Source organism: Sciurus vulgaris (assembly GCF_902686455.1).
Source record: "Sciurus vulgaris genome assembly, chromosome: 10".
NCBI lineage: Eukaryota > Metazoa > Chordata > Mammalia > Rodentia > Sciuridae > Sciurus > Sciurus vulgaris.
In genome coordinates this window covers 139884192-139907699 of record NC_136470.1, presented here as the reverse complement: position 1 = coordinate 139907699, position 23508 = coordinate 139884192, and the positions used below count along the sequence as shown (strand labels likewise).

General features: G+C 34.8%; 1 protein-coding gene across 1 annotated transcript in view; it reads right to left on the bottom strand.

Moving 5' to 3' along the window:
* Positions 1-154: 154 nt before the first annotated feature.
* DHX36 (DEAH-box helicase 36) overlaps positions 155-23508 on the bottom strand; it is a 43486-nt gene continuing 20132 nt past the window's right edge. Inside the window, exons 13-25 of the mRNA XM_079155968.1 lie at positions 23250-23305; positions 21693-21757; positions 20615-20758; positions 18637-18754; positions 17918-18016; positions 14047-14220; positions 13820-13906; positions 12977-13060; positions 11028-11127; positions 10844-10934; positions 8045-8165; positions 7185-7337; positions 155-6829 (exon numbers count right to left, since the gene is read on the bottom strand). Of these exons, the coding sequence (XP_079012094.1) occupies positions 6644-6829; positions 7185-7337; positions 8045-8165; positions 10844-10934; positions 11028-11127; positions 12977-13060; positions 13820-13906; positions 14047-14220; positions 17918-18016; positions 18637-18754; positions 20615-20758; positions 21693-21757; positions 23250-23305 (1478 nt within the window). The 3' untranslated portion in view covers positions 155-6643. The remainder of the gene's footprint in view (positions 6830-7184; positions 7338-8044; positions 8166-10843; positions 10935-11027; positions 11128-12976; positions 13061-13819; positions 13907-14046; positions 14221-17917; positions 18017-18636; positions 18755-20614; positions 20759-21692; positions 21758-23249; positions 23306-23508) is intronic.

Sequence of the window (23508 nt, the reverse complement as noted above, 5' to 3'; positions counted from 1 at the left end):
ATTTACAGGTAGACCACAGGAAGGTGGGAATGGGAAACAGGAATGAAAAGGGGGCAAATACGAAATGCAAGTCTGCCATGCATCAATGAACACAGAATTTATGTTGTCTAAATTCTTGGCAGATAGTGACTGAGATTTTTAAAATAGCCTACTAAACTATATGCTACCTGAAACATTTAAATATGATTACATAGGTAAATTTAAAGTAAATGAATGGAAAAATATATCTAGCAAATACCAATTTAAAAGAAAAGGCTTGAAGTGGTATTACTGTTAGATGAACTTCAACATTCCAGGGACATATGAACACTGCTTAATAATAAAGGGGCAATATGCCAAAAGGATACAAGAATCTTAAATGTGCATGTACCTGGTAAGAGATGTAAAATACATGAAGTAAAAACTAATAGAACTAAAAGAAAAATACACATGCAGAACTCCTAGGAACAGTACACTCTACCCAGCAACAGATTACTCATTCTTTGCCTGTAGTGATGGAACATTACTGAGCTATGTCATATTCTGGACCACAGAACATTGAAAGGAATGGAAATCACATGCAGAATGTTCTTTGACCACAATGGAACCAAGCTTCAAGTTAACAACAGAAAGACAAAAGGAAAATTCCCAAACTGGAACTTAAAAACAGTGCATCTCTAAATAATCTCTTGATCAAAGATGACAGGAAAAAAAAAATACATTGAATAATATGAAAATACAACATTTCAAAACATGTAGGGTGCAGCTAAAGCAGTGCTTACAGTATAACACAAAATACTTACAGTAGCAAATAAGAAACAAACTCCATCTCAAGAAACGAGAAATAAAGGGCCAAGTGCAGAAATCGACTAAATTGAAGACAGAAAACCAGTTAAAATAAATGAACCAGATTTTTTTTGAAAAGATTTTGATAGGCAGCAAGACTGACAAGAAAGACAGAAAACTAATTACTAAGGTAGAGAATGAAAAATCCTTACAAGCATTAAAAGGACAAAAAGGAATATTACACTTCACACCAGTTCAACAAAGTAAATACATGGACCAATTCATTAAAAACCACTGATGTAGTTTAATTGCTAAATAAATTTAATGAGTGGATGTAGAATTTCCTAAAAGAAATCTCCAGGTGCAAATGGTGTTTTGTACTAAAACACGGTAAAGAATGGTTAACACCAATTCTACATAATCTCTTCCAGATAATGCAAGAGAAAGGTGACTTTCTACTTCAGTTTAGACCAGCTCTGTCCTACGTGGAAAAACTTTAGACTGGTAGCTCTCATGAACCAGAAGTAATATATAATATCACCAGATAACATTCAGAAACGTGTGTAAACAATTAACACCACAACCAAGTGGGCTTATTCTGGGAACGCAAGGCCCCCTCAATATCTGGAGAGCCACCATATATTGATAGGTTAAAAAAAAAACAACTGATGAAGAAAAAAATGTATTTAGAAAAGTCAAAATACATGAAAAAACTCAGCAAACCAAGGCTTGAGCCTTTCAAAGTCATCTTTTTAATTATTTTTGATTCATTGTACACAAATGGGGCACAACTTTCATTCCCTGACTGTACATCAAAATCATCTTTGATACTTAATTTTATGCTGTTTATTTGATTATCATGAATGCAGGTGTGTTAAGAGAGGACAGACATATTCAAGTTTATTAAACGGATTTAAAATTTAAAAATACTTTAAGTTGGCCTCCACTTGTATTCAGTTCAGATACCACAAAAACATTAGGTCTATTCCATCTTTGCCTTAAAATTAACAGGAAGAAACGGGCTTCCGAAATATCCAACAGCTACTTGCTTCTCTCCACAAATGGCTGTTGAAAGAAAATGGGTGAATGTAAGTCATGGAAAAGACCAAGCACTGAAATAATGGAAGGAATATACAGCTGATCCTTGAACAGGGTGGTGGGGTCAGCTAACCCAGTCAAAGATTTGACTCTTCCAGCACTTATCATAGCCTACTGTTGACTGGAGGCCTCAGCGATAACATGAAGTTAAATCAACACGTATTTTGTATGTTATATGCATCATATATGGTGCAAAATGGAACTCTAAGATCACGTGTGACTGTGATATGCAGTTTACGGAAGACTTGCTGCTTCCCTGGAGATGTGTCTATCACCACATGGTGGCTCAAGTGGATACTGAAAGGCGTTCATGGGGACAGCAATGGTTGCAGTATTCCAGTGTGCTGTGCCAGTGCAGAGGATGAGCTGATGGAGATTCAGTGCTGCATGTTGACATTCCCTTGGCCGTGAGCAGATGAATTTGAACTTTCAGAACAGATCTGTATATATTTTCTGCATTAATGGCATTTCTCTCGCACTTTTCAATGTCTAGGCTACACCATTCACCTGCAACGTTTTAAAAGTGTTACAAATCTCCCCGCAAAAGTACATACAGAAGTGGATCCACGAAGCTCTTTACATGTTGTTCAAGGGTTAACAAGAGAGCCAGATGCCAAGACAGAAAAGTCACCAAGGGTTCTTCACCGAAGCTTTGCTAAAACAAGTTCGTTATTCCTACCCAACTTGTCTTCATTGTGAGAAGGTACACAATCTACTCTGTAAGGACTCAGAAATATACCACTTACATTGTCCTGAAAAGCTTACTTGATAATTCATACCAGACCTAAAGAACTCGAAAAAGAGAAAGTCAGGACACACAAGACTTCCTAGCTCAGCAGGACTGGGAGACTCCCTCAGCTATGGTGGACTGGCTGAGGCGCTTCACCGCTTCCTCTTCTCTCCCTGGCCTTTTTCAATACCTGGAATGTTTCTTCCCAAGCCCCACCCTTCACCTGGTAGTGAATATGTAACATCTTGCCATCACAGTTACCAAAAACTGGTACTACTTTCCTCTGACACTTCGTTTCGATAGCTTAACTCTGAGCTGTAGCAGCCAACTTTAGAGTAGGACAACTGGACATTTTCAATGTCAAGCAACATAACTTTCTGGGTATCTAAACCAAATAAACTTCTCTCCCCCGGATATACTGTTCAACCTCCTATCATGTAACATGAGGTAGAAAACCAAAATACACAGGATATAAGACAGTTAACCAAAGCAACAAGCTCATGAAAAGATGCCCATCATTGATCATAAAAGTAAAAATGAAAATCAAAATGAAATAGGACTACATATCCACTAAAGGTGAATGTTAAACAATCAAAAACTAAAAATCCAAAGTACTGAAAAGGATGTGAAACACCTGGAACCCCACGCATTGTTGTTGGGAATGCAAGACAGGCATATAATTCATTAATTGTGGAAAAAGCTCTAGATAGGCTGATATCAGTTAATTATAAGTTATTCTCTATATTTACTGCGTTTTTCAAAATAGCCACTTCCAAAAAAACTCAGCTCTTATGAACACACTTACCATACGACACTGCAATCTTAATCCTAGGTGTTTCACCAAAAGAAAACATAACCACACAGACTGTATGCATACATTCATAGCAGCTTTATTCACAATAGCAGAAACACGGAAAACAAGCCAAATGTCCACAACTGGTAAATGAGTGAACTGTCATAATGACACAGTGCAATACTAAACAATAAAAAGAACTAATACATGCACCAACACGACTTATCTCAAGCTCTGTGTTGTTAAGAGAAAGAGGCTGGACATAAAGACTGTACATGATTCCATTTATTGGGAATTCTAGAAAAGGCAGAACTAATGACAAAAAGCACATGAATGGTGATCAAGGACAAGAGGTGGGAAGGGGAACTGCCTGCAGAGAATGAGGGAAATACTGAGGTGATGGGAATGTAATTACATAACTTTATATAGGTGCCAAATTCACTGACATACACTTAAATTGGTTCATTTCATTGTATATAAATACCTTACAGTTTAAAAAAAGTATGGAAATATATCAAAACAAATAGTAACATGATTTGCTTTTTATGTTGAATTTCCAAAGATTCTTTCATGAGGATGTTTTGTTTTAAAATCAGAATAAAAATACCATTTAAAAACAATTAACATTATCACAAATACATACTATACATGATCAGAGTTGTTTAAAAATAAATACAAACTCAGAGCTAAGACTAGAAGGAAATCTACCACAATTGATTTACTCTGAATGAGAGGGTACTAAAATGCATTCTAAAGTTTTTCTACCATTAATAACTAGTAGGGGTGTTCTTCATTTTAAAAATGCAGTAAAAATAGAGGATAACTTGTAATTAACTGGTATCAACTCATCTAAAGCTTTTGCCATAATTAATGAATTAGGTAGTATTATATGCTGTTTTTATATACTTTTTAAACCTTACCTAGTGGTTTATTTCTTCCATGTTTTCCCTGTAAGTTGCTATTTCACTGCTGTTTTTTCAAGTTATTCTCTATTGCTCAGAGTGACTTCTTAATTTAACGTCTTTGTTCTTTAAAATTTCTAGGTAACAGACACAGAACTTATTTTCCACTAAGCAATGCCCTATTCTGTAAACAAAAGAAACACAACAAATGAATAGCACCTTTGATTAAGATTTCTGTCTGCATCAGCTGTAGAAACACGACATAAACTGGAGGTAACAGTAACTGCTTTAAGTTCTGTGAATCCCTCACCTACTAATTCTTCAGGATTAGTTCTCCCATTCATATAAAGATTAAATACCAGTTTGCCAAGATGGAACCAACTAATCATTTTTTTCTTAAACAGAATCTTTAAATCCTTTCTTCCAAGACCATTTTTGTCAACTGAATAAGTATTTAAACTGGCTAACAAGAGGGGGGAAAAAAAAAACCACAAAAATTAAACACTCCTTTAGAGCCAACAGGTCACCTTGACTTTATGGGTAAAACTAATATGCTACAATATTGTGACATGACTCATTCCAAAACCTCACTCTGGGAGGCCAGCCAAGAGAATGGACTGAGGACACACAGTACATTCAAGCCCTTGGTAGGCAACGATGAGGGACACACATTCCCAGAAATGGGAGCAGTGCCAGAAGCAGCACTGTGATAGAACAGCATCATCAATACATTCAGCCACTGAGGATACACTTATTCCTTTGGTTTCCTTGCAATTTATTGGAAGGCACAATAAAATTTGCACTCTTTAGAATACAGCAGGATGCTTTTGCTGTGTTTTTTAATACCTTCAGACATAAGGGTCAAAACTGTTACATCACAATGCAGGAGGCCACAGTTCAGTGACAGTGTTTCAGTTAATATACTCAAAGTATATTAAGTTAAAAATACCTTACACTAAACAGGTTTTAAAAAATGAAGGATGTATTCTATTAACATCAATCCACAAGTAGGCAGTTTTAAGAGTCAGTCAGTGCTGTAGCTCACCCTGCATCAAGGACTTTGGCCAAGTGTCACCTTTCCACCCTGAGCCAACCTCAGAATATGGCTGTGTCCCTTTCTGATCCTAAGTTGGATACAGCAGTTCCCAGTATCAGATTCTGACAAGACACTATCTAAAGAAGAGAGCAGAGTTTTCTCTTTTAAATCCATTAGCACAAAAAATCTTTCTCAGACATCCCCTGGCTTGCCGTTGCCACAGGCAAACTCACATATGCAGGCCTCACTTAGGACTTAAGAAAGGAGTAAGACCACACGTGACTGGCTCAGAACCACCTAACTCACCCTTGGGGACGAGTTCTACATGTTAGAGCCCAGTTGACAAGCGAAAGCAAGAAGGGAGAGACAAAATGGCTGTTGGAAAACAACCCACAGTTTTTGTCATAATCTGATAGGGCCGAGAAAATACGTTACCTGTCCTCATACTAACTTCCACTAGCTAAGAAGGTAAAACAAGTGTTGGGGGAAAAAAAAAAAAAAGGAGACGATACATTTAAAAAATATTTCACGGATAACAACAGACTCAGTGAGGACACTGTGTGTACCAGGCACTATTCTATGTGTTTTACATATATTAACATATTTAGGCCTCACAATTTTTATCTGTATTTAAGAAAACAGAAAAGCCAAGTAACTTGCTCAAGACATCTAGATGACAGGTGAGACTGGAACTTAGGCTCCAGACTCATGCTCTCTAACGCTGCTACATTATGCTGTACTAGGCATAAAAAAGGGGAATGTATATTAGAAAAAGTATGAACATCAAGTAAACCATGTGAGAGTGGAGATGCAGAAACCAAGCCAAGAAGTTAACTAAGATTTTACACATTGTACATTTTATTAGATACCGGGCTTTAGTACAACAAATTTACTTCTGATAGAAGTTTCATTTTTAAAAAATGTTGCGATTTCCAAATTCTTACCTGACCCTACTTTCTGGCTAACCTTTCATTTTTACTGGTTCTGCACTTCATTTTGAACAGAAAATTAATTTTCTGTAACAGAACAAAGGAATTTCTTATGGTATAAGACTCAATATGTTTAAGAGGAATACTCCCAAAGAGTGGGCATGACCACAACAGACTGTGACCAGAGAACATATTGCTTTTTATGGCATATTTATAATAGCTACAGATAACATCATCAAGTCATGCACATTAAATCTTTACTACCTACTAAAGGATTCTACCTTACAAATGAAAATTGGTCATGTCCCAGGGTTTGGCATTTAGCCAGAAGTTAAACCATGAGGAAGATGGTTTGTCAAACTGGCTTTTCAGATCAACACAGAAAAGTTGTCAGCTGTAATATCCATCCTGGAATCGTGGTGGAAAGTTCCTGGGAGTTGCCTTTTCTTGTGTTTTGATTAAGTCTGTAATAGCTGATAGGACAGCACAGTCTCTGGATTTTGTGTCCTTCCAGTCCACAGGATGAGGACTTTCAATCTTCTCTTGTAGAAGGATATCTAGTTCCTTTCTTAATTCCTAAGGTTGAAAAAATTATATGTGTTCAACAAAGGCAGGTGTGTTATCCAGCAATATAATAGATAAAAGTGACTTTAGTTGGTACAGAGATTCACAAGTTATTACACACAAAAAACCTGAAATATTCAGTGAGGAACAAAATAAAGTTTGGCTAAACAATTCAAAATTTTATCTGAGCCCTTTTGAAGTTGATCTGTTACGACCCCAAAAACAACTTGGAAAAACTATGGATCAATTTCTCAATACCATGAGCTCTTATGAAATAGAGCAAAAATCATTACTGTGTAATATCTGAAACAAGACCACCTGCTGACATGCATGGACATCTAAAGATAATCAGGTAGAGATCAGTCACCTTAACAAGATGGGCAATTCTTGCTGGAGACTGAAACACGATCCATTCGTCTACAGCAATGGTTTCCTGGTCATTATCCTTCTGGATGGAAATATCACCTCCAAAGAACAAGAGACAGTATGGGGAAACTTCTGTGCAGTCATACAAGTATATCTACAATGAGAATGGAAGTAAATGAGTGCATTTAGGAGTCAGAAAGGATCATTATCAGGCTAATTCAATAATATCACCAGAATTGATCTTATTAGTGGCTTTCTTCTAAAGTATTTACTTATTGGCGGTGTTGGGCTTCAACACCAGGAAAGCGTCCACCTCCGTATGTCAGGCAAATGGTATCCCACTGAGTCATACACCTACCTCCAAGAAACAATTTTAAATGAAACCACCTTTGTCAATTCAGAGAACACAGATTTTATATTTTTGTTTTATAATTTAAAATACACTACTCTTTGAACAAAATATTTTGTGTCAAAACCAAAACACTAATGTAACTGAAGTTATTTTTATTTATATATTCAGCATTTTAAAAGTCCTCTAATAAATAAACAGAATCCACTTAATATTCTGACCACTACTTATAAGGTATACTGCTGTGCCAACAAAATTGTGCCCACAGTATAACCTCCCATACACCATAAAATTCAAGGATCTTTTGAAAGGTTCTGAAAAATCACACAAACCAAATAACTATCCTATTTCATGAACACACAAAGTTCCATCATGACAGACCTGTAAGTTGAAAGCATAGGTTATAGGAATACAGCTGCAATTTATGTGAAAAGGAAAATTATTATTTTGAAAACTATACAAAGAGATAAGACTGATAATTGAGATCCATAATTATCCACATGTTCACTTACACTACTTGTTCTCATCTTTAGGTGATAGATAAGCCAGTCGTAGTGAAAATCTGTTTGTTCCACATTAACAGATTTAGGATGAAGAGCAACCAGGCCATCAGTTTTGGTGTAAACTTTCACCCTTTAAAAAAGTTAAAATGCAGTTTGTTAAAAAATATTTTTAGAGGATTCTTTTTATTGCAAAATCCCAAACATACCCCAGAAAGTAATTCCACAGGTGAGCTGTTTATTTCTGCAATATGTAAATATAAAAGTTAACATTTGAGGAAAGAAAGATTTTCTTAATGATAGATGGGAAAATATCAGCTAAGTAGGAATACTCGAAACCATATAACTAACTCTTGCAGGTGTAATTACTCAACATATTACAAAAAGCTGACAGAATACTCCTTTATGTTAAATATATACTATACTGCTAAGGATGAAGAAGAACAACAAAAACTCTGAAATAAATGACCAAGTAAAAAATTTCACAGGGTGTGTACCCAGAATATAAACTAAAAACAGAATTGTGTTGAAAAGTGAGCTTTTCCTAAAATTGATTTAAAAGAATCTAATTTAAAATATGTTTTCAATGGTCTCAGTCACTCAAACCCGTTTCAAAATAGGAATATCTGGAATACATGTACTTTGACAGTTTAGTTTAGTATCTCAATTCCTAGGGGGTGTCTTTAATAAGTTTTATCACAATTTATAAGAAATTTTAGTATTAGTTTATTTTTAAATAGCAACATTAATTTCTTGTATTCCATAAGAATATGAAGCTATAATCCATAAATTCTTCCCAACTTTTAAGAGTATTTTTTTTAAGTTCTAGGAATACACTTACATCAAAATCATGAATCAGTTATGATTCACTATTCAGAATAAAATCAGAAATTATTTTTTTTTTGACCCAACAGTCAATTTAACTAATGCATTCTGCAACTGTTGGCAAATTTCCATACAGCATCAGACTCTACAACTTTGGTCAAAACAACCCAACTGTGCTAGCACAGCAGGAAGACAGACATAACATGTAAATGGGCGTGGCTGTGCCCCAATAACTACTAAGAAAAGTTTTGGCCTTTAAGCCAAAATTTACTGACCCACTATTCTAAACCGAAACAAAGCCAATCCAAAGAGAACTTTTTTCATAAATTCCTCCCAGAATGACACAGAAAGATAACATATTTGTTTTCAAAGAGTCTCTCTGATAACCTACCTATAAAGTTAGATATAAAGAAAAGAATCTTGCAAAGTACTGACATCAGAATTGTAGTTGGATGACTTAAAATATAGATACTCCAACGGTAATGATGAAAAGTCTCCTGTTTACCCGTGATCTTATACCTTAAAATAGGGTTTCTTGACCTCAGCACTATTGACTTTGAACTGGGTGACACTTAACTGTGAGAAGTTGTTCTGTATATCATGGGATGTTTAGCAGTATAGCTGGCCTCTTATCTCGTAAGACTTTTGCCAACCATAAATGTCTCTACACATTGCCCATAGTTCTCTGGGGGGACAGATCACCCTCACTGAAAACCACTCCCTCAGAACAGTGTTTGCATGTTCTATGTTTTTTGCAAATATATTTGCAGTCTACATTTTTCAAGTTATTAATCACAAGGTATCCAACTTTGTGTGTGTGTGATATTGGGGACTGAACCCAGAGCTCTGCTCATACCACACACTTTACCTGAGCTACATCCCTAGGCCCTGCCTCTTCTTTTTATTTTGATGCAGTCTCACTAAGTTGCCCAGGCTGGCTTTAAACTTGGCAATTCTCTTGCCTTGGCCTCACAAGTGTGTGGGATTATCCAGGCTTGGCAAGGTACCAAACATTTTCATTTATCAGTTTAATACTACCGGTTCCTACAAAATGACTGTTTTATATGTTTACCTACAGAAATAACAGGATCATAAAACTATTAATTACTACTATATATAGGATCATAAAACTATTAATTTCCCCATGGTACTAGATGTGTATGTTGTTTGCAATACCACTGGTAAATTAAAATGCACAGTTATCAATGCACTGAGTCAATGACTATTTAATGACTCTTGATATATAATTAAAATCTACACTGCCCTCCAGATGTGTGGCAACAATTCACATACCACTAGTCATTGGTGACTTTTAGCTTCTCTGTACTTACTGAATTTACTTACTGAACAGAAGTATGCCTCAGAGTTGTCCCCAATTACTACTGCAGCTATTTGTGTGTGTGTATGTCTGTGTGTCTATACTAGTTATAGTATTTCTTAAAACAGTGAAATAACCACAAACTTATTTAAAGAGTTGTTTTCCATTTTGCAAGAAGACGGGGAAAAAAAAAAAAAATCACTGAAACAAACACTAATCTAACCGATTTCTGTATAACCAATTTCATTTTTAAAAGGTGACTGGTTTTCAAATATTTTCACTGGTATCATGTTTTACTAATATTCTTTGTAATTAATGTGTGACCAGACAGGTGATTCTTGGGATGTGTTGGGAGTTTGCTGCCTTCTAAGTGATCAAAATAATGGTGAAGCTAGGTATGGTGGTGCACACCTATAATCCCAGTAGCTTGGGAGGTTGAGGCCAGAGAAGCACAATTTCAAAGCCAGCCTCAGCAACTTAGTGAGGTCCTAAGCAATCTAGCAAGAGATTCTGTCTCCAAAAAATAAAAAATAAAAAGATGAAAATAAAGATGAAGAATATGGCCCAAATATTGTAAGAATAATCTTCATTAAAAGCCCTGTTAAACTAGAGAACTTCAAAAGTTTAAGGAAGAGAACTGCAAGTAATTCTTAATCTTCAATGCTTACATTTTTCTTTTTTTACCCAAATTTAGTCGGATTTTAGCAACTTTGGGATATAAACCAGCACAGATGACAGCTTTTATTATCTTCTCATTATCTAGGGGAGTGGAAAGGTAGAGGAGGAAAAAGTAAAATACCAAGACAATGGACAACAATGGCAAGTTATTTTACACTCTGTTTTCTGCTTTACCTGAATTTATATTAGATTCCGGGTCTTTAGGATTTCTACTGCTTACAAATCCAGCTCCAAGAAGATGTTCAGCAAACTGTCCTTTCATGTTATGCAGCATCTAGGGAGCAATGGTAACAAGCAGAACCAGAACACTGTTCACACACTGGGGGTATAAAGCATATATATTCAAAAGTAAATTTAATTATAAACTGTCTTTGCTTTATGAGAACACTTTTACAAAAATATTTTAAAGAAGGTGTTGGCAAACCATAAAAACTTGGTTTTGTCAATAGCATGCTATTGGAACACAGCCACGTTATTTCACCTACATATTGTCTATGGCTGCTTTTGTATTGCAATTATAAAGATGAATGGTTTTAACATAGACTATATGGCCTGAAAGCCTGAAGTACAATCTAGCCTTTCACAGATAAAAGTTTGCATGGTATAAGGAATAAAATCACTGATATTTAAGGACTACTTTATTTTGCAAAGAATGCATGAGTAGAATTTTAACAAACTACTCTTCACACCTTAATTTTTGTCTGTGGGGAAGACCAAACCAACAACATCCATATTTTTATTACTAAGAATTAACTACTGTTAATGCATAGGCACCTAAACTTTAAGAAAAATTATGATGAGTTGAGTACAAATAGTGCAAGGCTCAGTAAAAGCATTAAAAAAAAATAAAGTATTAATGAAGAAACTTCCCTCATCTCAACTGTCTTCAGATGTGATAATTATTAAGTACACAAGACTGCAGACATTTATTATGCAGAGATGTTAACAAAAGAATTATATCCTAATGTGATCACAGTTTTAAAAACAATAGTTATTTTTACAAAACTGTTTTAACTCCAGTTCAATTTGAAGTTACACACAAGAAAAGATTTTCTACAGAATTCCTTTAAGCTTAGGAGATTACAAGGTATGACTTTCACTTCCCCATCTACTGTACCCTGTTAACTGACTTTGTCAGTCACCTCCTGGTTCTTATTACCATTACACCGTTCAGGATAATGATCTTTACATTCTGTTCTGTATGTGTAACTCCCATCACGCTTTTGTGTAAGTTATCTATTATTTCAATATAAAGTACACTATCAGCTGACTTAGCATGTGTTCTCCATCCTTAAATCTTCATTTTGATTCAAATCTTAATAAGAAGGCTTTCACTATCAAATAATTTTTCAAAATCTCACAGGTGAAGTATCTCTGGAGTGCTTTCTTGAATGCTTACCCTTTGTCGTGACAGTTGTATTAGTATCTTCACTGGACATGATATTCTCAAATAACACTTGGATAAGCCATCTTTTCATACTTCTGGTTCACTTCACTTTTTCCATTTCAGGGGAATGGTCTTTTACATGTCTCTGAATAAATATTCATTTACACATGATTTCTATATAGAGATATCTACTGTCCTCATGATGTATAAGTCCTGTCTAAAAACTTTTTACTATTTAACTGCTTTAATTTTTGTCTTTGTGAGCTAAATCCATAAACTGTGACCACCTCAAACCTTTCCTCCACGGCAATAACTGCTTTCAAGGGTGTCTACCATTTTGTACTTTGTGATTTTCTTTTGGTCTTCAATTTAAGCTCTGAGCTCAGCAGTCTTTTTATTCACTCTACAGCCTTACTTTTTATCTTTGTTTTACTGAATGCATATTCATATTAAATTATTTCATATTATAAAATGGTTAAGTTTCTTCTGCTGAAAGGTGCTAGGTTCCATTCATTTTTTTCTTTAGCCTCAATATCTTTCAGAGTCGTCAGGTCACTTTTCAGTTTGCTAATGATTGATGAGCATATTTTTATTAGATAGGCTGAACTCTTAATTCATTTCTAGTACAAGTATATACACTCTGTTTATGCCATATCTTACTACATATATATTTACACAGAATGGATACAGACATACACCAATCTATGTGGTAATTACAGCAAACATTCATCATTACCTGCAGTGTGTTTGAGGACAGAAAATATTCCCAGCAGTAGTCCTTCTCATATCTGAAACCACGCCGCCTAGCTTCTTCCCAGCCCTATGGGGCAAATAAATGAAGAAATCTACTTATGTTATTCCCTGAAGCAAAGATTACTTACTAGTTTCCACTTTTATTTAATAACAGTTTGATCTTTCACTGATATTTTGTTTTCTTTGTAAAAATTCAAAGAATTTTGAAATTTATAAACTAAAAGTCAAACTCATGATGCTGGTCCCTAAGAAATTTGTCACTCAAGTTCCAGATTTTTATATGATTTTTATACAAGTTAAAAAATAATAGATTGTGTATTATACACAAATGGCATCATACTGTACATAATTAGACTAAATGACACTTAAATTTTATAAAGAAGAGTATTAAACATTTCCTTCAAGTAAGCCTGACTTATAAAAGTAGAAAACACCTTCCTAATCTGAACCATGTACATGGTTATGATATTCTCTCAAAACATTAAATCTGAATACAAGAGTGATTAATAAAAAAAGAAGACTGTCACACAGGTCAGTTAAGACAAAGATATAGAAGAATGATACCAAATATAAAAATGAGACATTTTTCCAAAAGGGAAAAATGTAACAATCTATTACAAAACTGAAAATAATTCCATTTTTCAAATGTTCAGCTAATTTCAAAGATTCTTAGCATTTCCCCCCTGAATCTATAATATAGATTTTTAAAAGGTAAATATGCTACTGTTCTATTGTCAGCTTTTCACTTAAATGATTTATCACAGTCCAGAACCAGATAGATAGATAGATAGATTTATTTATTTATCTATCTATTTATTTATTTTACCTCAAATGCATTCACAACAGTCAGGTGATCACTTCTAGTTTCTTTTGCCAATTCTTTTCTTCTTGCATCTGCAATCTTTTCTTTACCCTATTAAACACAAAAAGTCAATTTAAATTGTTCTGACACTAATAAAGAATATTCTAGTAAAAAGGTAATGAAAAAAATTATGTAATCAACAGCAATTTTCAGTATCTAAACATGCACAGTCTTTATTCTGTCTTTCTTACCAATGGAATGACAAAAGGATCTTTGAAGCTGAGACTAGCAGCAATAGTGAGGACTGGGTCTAAGCAGCAGAACAGAGCTCCAAAAAGAATCATTTTCCCAATATGTGGCTCAACTGGTAACCGGGCTAAGTGGACTCCAAGAGGTGTCAGTTCTTCTAGTTTATCCAGAGCATTCTGTAAAGAAAGTTTATTTTAAAAATAGACATGGTGAAGCTATTTTAGTTTTTTTCTTAAAAAAGATAACTTAATGCCCCAATATTGTTCTGCTTCAGTTTTCTTCAACAAAATACAAATTATGGTGTCATTAAAGGTTAGAAAGTTATCTAAACAATAACAGAATTAATACACAACTTGGCTTTATTGGGAATGGTAAGAAATAACAAACTAGCAAACTTTCAGTCAAATAAAGAAAAATCACCCAATAAAACACAAGAGTGGTGGGAAAAACAAAAACACCATTATATATTTGGATGAAGTGCAGAGCCCCTAGATTCTTCCAGTTTAGGTGCTGTAAGAGAGCAAGGCAGAAGATAAAGGACACATCTAGAACCCTGGGAAATGGGAATGACTTCTGCTGATTTCCTAGGCTCTTTCCTACCATACCTGTGGACAGCTAACATGATTTGATAAAACCAAGAAGCTAAGAAAAGAACTATAAGAATTACAAGTCTAAAATATGGATTCAAGGAGGTCAGCTCAGAAGTTAAGATTCTTTTCCTGGGAGAAGCAACATAAATGCTCTCTGGAAAAAAGTTATTCAGACTTTAAATTTTAATCTACAAATAATTTTATAAACGGAATTTCCAATATATGTTAAAATAACTAGATATAGATACAAACAAAAAAAATTTTTAAAGAAATCCATTGGACACACATTTCGAAACAGGGAGGTTATACCATTGATCTTACTTAATAAGAAAGCTCTCCCAGGCAGTAAAATCATAATATCCCTAGAACTTAAACCTACTGTAATCTTAACACCTAACTCTGACAGAGTATATTTGAGCAAAGAATAACTACTAAATAATTCTACACAAGAAAAATAAAAGCCAAAATACTGTAATGGCAAATGAATCCTAGCAAATGATTTCAGAAATGAAAACTGGTTTAACATTTGAAACATCAATGTAATTCAACACAATAACAGCAAAAACTCACAAGCAGAAAAATTATGTAGTTACTAGTATTAAATAAATTTTACAGAATTAATAAATACAAATAAGGCCAATGTTCAAAAATGAATTTCATTTCTATCAGGTTTACAAGAAAAGATAAAACGTAAAAGTTAGTGTAGAATCCAAACGTACCACTAACCTAGAAATAAATCTTTAAAGACACACAGTAAAACCCTAAAATAAGGAAACTTTAAATATAAATAAAAGATGACAAATCATGTTCTTATTTGTAATACATTATAAAATATGTCATTTCTCCCCAAATTGCTAAGGCAGTGTAGCCCCAGATGAGGATAGAAATATAATCAATAGATTGAACAAGCCTAGAAAGAAATCTTTAAACACTTGACTGATGACAAAGGCTACAGAATAAAGATGGATAAATATTTCCATAAAGGGTGTTTGATCAATTAGTGACATATATGTAAAAGCTTATGTCTCCTCTATCACCATACAAATTCAGACAGATTACATATGTGAATCTGAAAGACAAAACACAGTTAAAAAAAATCTTCATGATGAAGTAAGAAAACATACTATGGGGCAAAAAGCAATAATCTTTTAAGACTGATACATTTGACTGGATTAAAAGTAGGCACTGGTTTATCAAGACCCTATTTAAAAGCACAGGAGACAAAACAGACATGTGCAATACACATGACAAAGGTGCAGACCGAAGACCCGAGAAGTGTGTATGATCTGTGACCCAGCACGAAAACAGGGACCGACAGTTTGCAGAAGGACTTTCCAATGGACAACAAACATGAAAAACTGCTCATAAATTCATGGAAATGAGAATTAAACCACAAACTAAAACATCTGCATACCTACCAGTATGATTAGAGTAAGACTGGTAATGTCCAGGGTCAGAGAAGCTACAGAGCTAAGAGACTTCTCCACGGGCAGAAGTGCAAGTGCTCTGGATGACTGCAGGGCACTATCTACCAAACTTCATCATACACAAGCCTTGTGATCCAGGGGATTCACAACTCAGTATATACACGTGAACATGCTCCCCAGGAAACACCGACTACTGAATGTTCATACCAGTGCTGCATATAACAGCCCAAAGTAGGATACTGCAATATATGCCGAATAAATGAAAATGAGCAACAGCTAAAAGCAACATTACACATGAATCAAATAAAGTTAAAGAAACCATAACTCCGTTTGTCCAACGGAAAAGAAAAACAAACTCTACGTCTTATGTGAGTTTATGTAAAGTTCACAGAACTTCCAAAATTAAGCTGAATTCTTTACAGGAATGCACATTTGTATGAAAAGTCACCAAAGAAAAAAAGGCAAAGGATTACTGTTAGTTATGATAGAGGTTAGCTTTAGAATTAAGGGACCCGAGCAACTGAGAGCGAGCAGGAAGGGAACTTGCAGCAAACTACTGACGCTCACTCATCTTGACATGCGCATTACCCCATGCTTGCTTTGTGATGAATCCTTAAGCCGCATGATCTAAGTTTGCTCGCTTTCCTAGGTGTGCATGCTGTATTTCATAATAAAGCTTTTTAAAACTGTGGGCCACAGTCCCTCCCAAATAGCTACAAGTGGCTCTTTTATTCAGTCAGGAGACAGGAAGTCATCTCATTCAGGATTCAGAGTCCAGCTGACTTCTCTGGTTGTCTACTGATTCTCTGATCACCACCTAGGTCTCCACAACCTACTCCCAGTAACCTCACTAAATTTAATCCAAATTCTAAGAGATGGTTAAGTCGTTTACAATGCTTTTTCATTTAAACAGCATATTATGTTAAGTGCTATTCTAATATTCCAATTATTTGAATTACCAAATGTTATTCACATAAATGGACCCCTGCAAACCTGTGAAATATGTAAAACAAGTCTTTCCCAGCTTCTAACCCATCACTAACCATCAGAATTTACATCAAAGACAGAAATGGCCTATCTCTTCACTGTCCAGATTGATAGCTGTATGTGCTACTAAGATTTGAAATATGTCAGTGGAACTGAGATATAAACTTTCTAATTTAATACATAAATTCAAGTGGCACAGATGGCTGTATGTAGAGTGGACAGCTCAGCTCTAGCCCTGTGTGCCTCCTGCCCAGGCTGGGCATTAACTTGCAGCCACTCTGGAGCCTCCCTGGCTATGGTCCTCTGCGAGCGTCTGCCCACTCAGTGGTCAATCAACTGAACCTGGTGTCTTAAAACGCTAATCTCAGAAAAGGGAACTAATGAAATCAGAAAGAGCAATAGTAAAATGACAGGTTGTTAGCATTTTGGAGAAAGACTACTTGTAAAATGACCATACTATCATTACATTACTTGGACATAATAAAAAAAAAAAAAATTATAGTAATCAGAAAAAATAGAATAAACCAACAAGGTTTATTTCAAGAATATACAAAAGGATCACTACTTGAAAAATTTCAAAATGTCATGAATTTTAAATCAGGCCTCCAGTGGGGTTGGGGTGGGGAGTGTAGAAAGTGCACAGTATTATAGGAACATGACAAAAGTATCATTTTATAACTTTCCAATGCATATCTTGTATACTAAACTGAGAACCACGTAATGAGTCGAAGTCAACACTGCACATTTCACCAGTCTACTCTGCACTAATGAATTTTATAATGAGTTGGCTTGCCTGCCATAACACTGAATCAGTTAGAATTAAAGGGGAAAAAAAAGAACAAACAAACAAACAAAAAAACCCAACTTACCAGTTCCATCAAGTGTTTTATGGACAGCAACACTGCCTCATTTGACGGTGGATCCATTAACCTACTCAGAAAATAAGCAATTCCACCTAGTCTTAAAATCTGGGGAAGAAAATAAAATTAAACATGTCATACATCAACATAATTATTTAGTCCTACCTATATCAATCTCTCAAACAAAACACCAATCTTTAAATTTTCAAGCTAGTTATTTTACCAAAATAAATTATTTATGATTCTATTAGAACTTGTTTAAAGGCCTACATACTGCTTTCTACCAGCAACTTAATTAGTGAGAAAAGTAGCCTGTTAAAATCTCAATGCATTTACTATTATTTTTAAAATAAGGTTAATTATATCAAAATATTTAAGATGCTAAAAAAGATAAGTAGCTTTTAACAAGGGAAAGATATAGTAAGAACAGTTAACATTTACTGAGTTAACATTTTCAATGTGCCAGAAAATGTTCTAAGAATTTCATGGTAATAAAATGAACTTTTCAGAGAGCAAGAGGGATCCAGAAAGAGGCAGCCAGGCTCCAGAGCAATACACGATTTAAAACTGTTTAGTACACAACTGAAAGAAGTTTGGTGACACAAGCAAAACCAAGTGTATAGTAATAATTACTTCCTGTAGATTAATATAGTACCTTCTTCTAAACAAGATATTGAAAATTAGAAGACTACCCTCCACTTTGTTCCTTAATTCTCCCACTAGTTTACCTTTATCTGCAAACAAAGTTCTTCCAAAGGTGTTCTCAAAATCTCTGGTAGTTGATAATCATCCAAAAGACTTGCTCGAAGGCCATTATACAGATGGTAACAATGCCCAGGTTGAACTCTTTAAAAAAAAAAAAAAAAAGTTATTAATTACTTAGAAATCCAGAGAAGTGCAGGAAGGAAAGCAGCCAAGATCCACTTCTCATAAAGCACATAATAATTTCACATGATTACTATTTTAATTCTGTGAGTCCCATTTTCCTTCCTCCCATCTCTTGGAATAAAATCCTCCATCCTCTATCCCAGCATCGCGAATTGTTGGTCCCTGCCTTTTGCTTCTGTCTCCGAATCGACACGTGGTGACTGTGGACATTTTTGGGACACAGTCCATTGAGACTGAGCAAGCCAGACAACTGGCATTTCCACGTTGTCATCAGGGCAAGCGTGGAGCCTCTCAGAGTCCCTCTTCCACCTCTTCAGGAACCACCTGACAAGTCTGGGAGCTGTGGTCACCGCACTGTGCTGCTGGACACTAGGACTCATACATCCTAGCTGTATTTTAGTACCTACCACATCCCAGTCTAAGAAAAAAATCGAGGCTCCCTTCCCTATTCCAATACGTGGTTCTCTATTTCTGACAGATTCTAGACTACCATGCTTAGTAATAGGAGTCTCCTTAGGTCAAGGCCAAGAGTTACAGTCTCAAATATGCCTTGAAAGTACACTTTTTAACAAACACTGGAATTATGTTAACCTGTATTATTTTAAAAGATTTGAAGTATATTTTATTTAGTGACGACTCGGAGGGACACTGGAATTTTTTGTTTTTTATTTGTAACTAGTGCCATGAATGCTATCATTTTTTGGACAATGATGAGGACAGATGTGAACAGGTGGCAGTAACTCATACATTTTCAGGCAGAATAAGTATTTCTATAGGTTCTTCCTGCTACAAGAATAAAAATAAAATCTAAAAATCTTAGTCATTTTCATCAGGTCCTTCTAGACCCACCGTTATGTAACATATCTGAATAAGAATCTAGTCTGAACTGAGAGTAGGTCCACTGAGGACTGCACAGTTTAGCTGCTTCTGGCCTCCAAAACCTATCTAAATTGCGCTTTGCTGGCTCACCAGCATCAACTGCATAATCTTTTAATTAACAGTCTAGAAATCAAATTCTACTGAGAAAACCCATGAAGATTACAACAGGTGAGTCAAAACTTTACAGGTACAGTATAAATTTAAAACAAAGGGATAACACAATGGCCAGTACGGTTTTATTTCAACTCTCCTTTTCTTTAATAGGTTCATATCTAAAGATTAAAGAAAATCTTTTCTTACTATAAGAGGAAAAAGAAAAATTCTCTTTTCCAACTCCAGAAATGATTCTATTACTCCTGAATGAGTGTGAAACTATTGTGGAATACACATTTCTAAGTCCGATTATTTCTAAAGTACTTTCCTTGTTTTTCAGCTGGTAAATAATGGTGAAAAATCAGTGCTGTTTAAAGTGACGAGATGTCCAGACTGTAGGAGCCAGAGTGCCTAGAATTCAAATACTGGTTCTGCTACTCACAAAGCTGTGTGACTTTGGACACATTATTTCTTTGTATCTTAATTTCCTTACTCTTAAAATGGCACCTATTACCATGGCACTGTGGTGAGGATTAAGCAAAGTCAATACATATAAAATATTTAGAAGATGACCTAAGTAAGTAATGTACACTTTAAAAAAGGGAATGGAAACAAGATTATAAGAAATGATATTGATTTTAATTAGAGGTAAAATATTCAAAGTAGAAAACATGGCAGATACTCTTCCAATAAACTATAAATAACACAATTTTCTCACTTAAAAATGTCGTAGTAAGTTTGAAATAATATGAAAGGTGACTTTTCTAATAAATATTTTAAATCACAGAAACAATTTGCTACACAAAAACTGTACGTTCTAAAGACTTTGGATGAAGTCCACCTTACCTTCCAGCTCGGCCTTTCCTCTGTTTGGCATTAGCTTTACTAACCCACTCGGCAGACATCGTGCTAATGTTGTTCTGAGTGTCAAAGTGTGTCTCTTTAATTTTTCCCCCGTCTATCACATAAACTACATCATCTATGGTAATGCTGTTTGGAAAATAAACAGACAAAATATCAGACATATCAAATGCACTATTAATCTATAAAAGAGCTACAATTTTATTTTTGGTACCAGGGATTAAATAGGAATGCTTAATCACTGAGCCACATCCTCAGTCCTTTTTTTATTTTGAGACAGAGTCTAAGTTAAGGCCTTGCTAAGTAGTTGTGGCTGGCTTTGAACTTTAAATCCTCCTGCCTCAGACTTCCCCCTACCCCTAGCTGCTAGAATTACAGGCATGTGCCACTGCACCCTACCAAATAAGTTTTTTAGAGCATTTATTTAGATCAAGTTGTATTTTGCAGCTCTGGATTTCCACCAATCTTCCCGAACTTACCAACACTACAAGATCAAGCACCTAATGGTTGGCAGTAAGAGTCTCTACAATGGCAACACAGTGCCAATTCTGCAGATCGCACACTCAATTCTTATTTGCCCGCAGCCACACGTCATAGCTTTTCTGATGTCTTTTCATACCTAGCTCTATGGGCCCCAAGGGTCAAGGCTTAGTATCAATTTCCATGAAGTAAACTGCTCCAGCAGCTAAACTGTACATTAGTACCTCCAAGGAAACAGGAGAAATTTTAAAGTTTGTATGTAATAAACCTAATACCAAATAATACCACCCTCTCACCAACGAGGTAAAAAGGCCTCTAAAATAACCTCAAAGCATGAGAGATTTGTTAGAAAAACTAAAAAAGAAACCACTCAAAAGTCTACTTTGATGAAGAGGGCTAACAAAGGATATGTATTAAAAACAAAACAAAGTTATGCTACCACTACGACTAAAAAAAAAAAAAAAAAAAGATTTTTAAGTAATTACAAAAATCTGGTAGGGAAAACAAGACAAGGTTTATTAATAATTTAATGAGGTCCAAAACTTATATCATCATCAACAGTGATATTTAAAACTCTTTTTACCTAGTCTCTGCAATGTTGGTAGCAATCACTATTTTCCGAACACCTGGAGGAGTTCTTTTAAATACCTGTAAAAATAAATACATCAAAATCCCCAAAGTATACCATTTTATAATACACTAATTTGGCTATTAGTTATTATTTTAGATACTGTTCACTGTTAACCCTGTGTTTATGATGACATGTATTTATATAAAGCATGCTTCATTTTCAATACTATGAAATTCTTAGTAAATCAGTTCCCATAGATGTAATTTTAACTAAAAGTATTGCAAATAAATTATATATATATATACATATATATATGTATGTATGTATGTATGTATGTATGTAAAACACATCTTTGTTTTTCTGGGCATAAAAGAGTATGATTTATTTAAGTGAGAAGGGACAGAGTCCCCACAGGTTGAGAGGGAGACCAATAGGAGATTTCCTATTAGCACTTCTTTTAACAAAGTTGGAGGTGTGAAGCAGAGGAAGAGAAGTATAGTTAAGGATAAGAACTAAAAGATAAACAATTGTAAGGACAATGAACCATGAGAAAGATGCCTAACCCACCAGACTGGATGTCAGCTGGCTATAACACCATATATGTTTGAGAGTGGACTGGAATAAAAACTCTTCAAACACTGACTTATACAAATAATACTGTCCCCCTTGACAATACTACCAATGGAGAAGACGGCCAGGAGTCAAGTAATACCAGCTGCAGTGCACACACTTATGTAGTAATCAACACAGGAAACGCTGTTTCTTAGTCTGGTCACATATACTCCAGCAAAGAAATACATTCTTTACTACATTAGGGGGGTCAAAGAAGTAGAGCCATACTGGGTATGCTTCCATCCAGTCTTTGATATCAGGAGTTAATTCTTCCACTTCTCTTCCCTCATCCATGTACTCTGTATCTAATTCAGCTAGCTGAATCTTTATCAGGACTAAGGTGCCAACAGAGTATTTAAAGAGTCTTAATATTTTCCTACAAAAAGATGAATGGAAAAACCAGAGGTGAAAAAGGCAGATTTTCTGATCTTTCTATCATGGCCTGAAACACTATAATCCAGAAAATCACCTTTTTTCTGAGAATGAAGCATTCATTCTAATTAGGGAAATCTTTGCATCTGACAGAGCTAAGATTCATCATACATTACTGACAAAACAGGAAATCTCATGCCTGCTAATATACTAATTGTGTTAAATGGAAATTTAAAACACCATGCTGTAGTATGTCAGATAATTAATTTCTATGTATTTTAGTGGTATTCACATACCTTTTTCATTTATTCAGGAAACCCAAACAAGTTACTGATGAAACCAATTCTTTAAACTTTTGCCTAATGTTGACAAAACTAATGTGATTTCTGGATTACCCTGTTATTCAATTTTTTTGTGCAATCATCCCCTGAAAACTCATTTGCAAAGGTTCTCAAGGAAGAATTGTTATATGGATTACTATTTGAAAATATTCCTTAAAAAAAGAGAGAGAAAAGAAAATACACAATAAGCAGTTCTTAAAGCTTGTGTAGTTGGAAAGATAAATAAATTAATTTAACAACATACCTGTGTCTGGTTTACTGTAGGCATCAGTGAATGTAAAGGTATAATAATAAACTTATCTGAAAATTAAAAAGTAAATTAACTTTATGATAAAGAAATTTAAAAAAAGATCCATAATATATGGACCAATGAATTCAGATACTGAATTCCATAATTCTTAAGTTATATTTATACATAATAATCAGACTACTTAAGTTTTCTAATATTTTTTGCTTTCTTAAAAGCAAGATCCAGTTGACATTTTGTTAATTTACTTGTATTG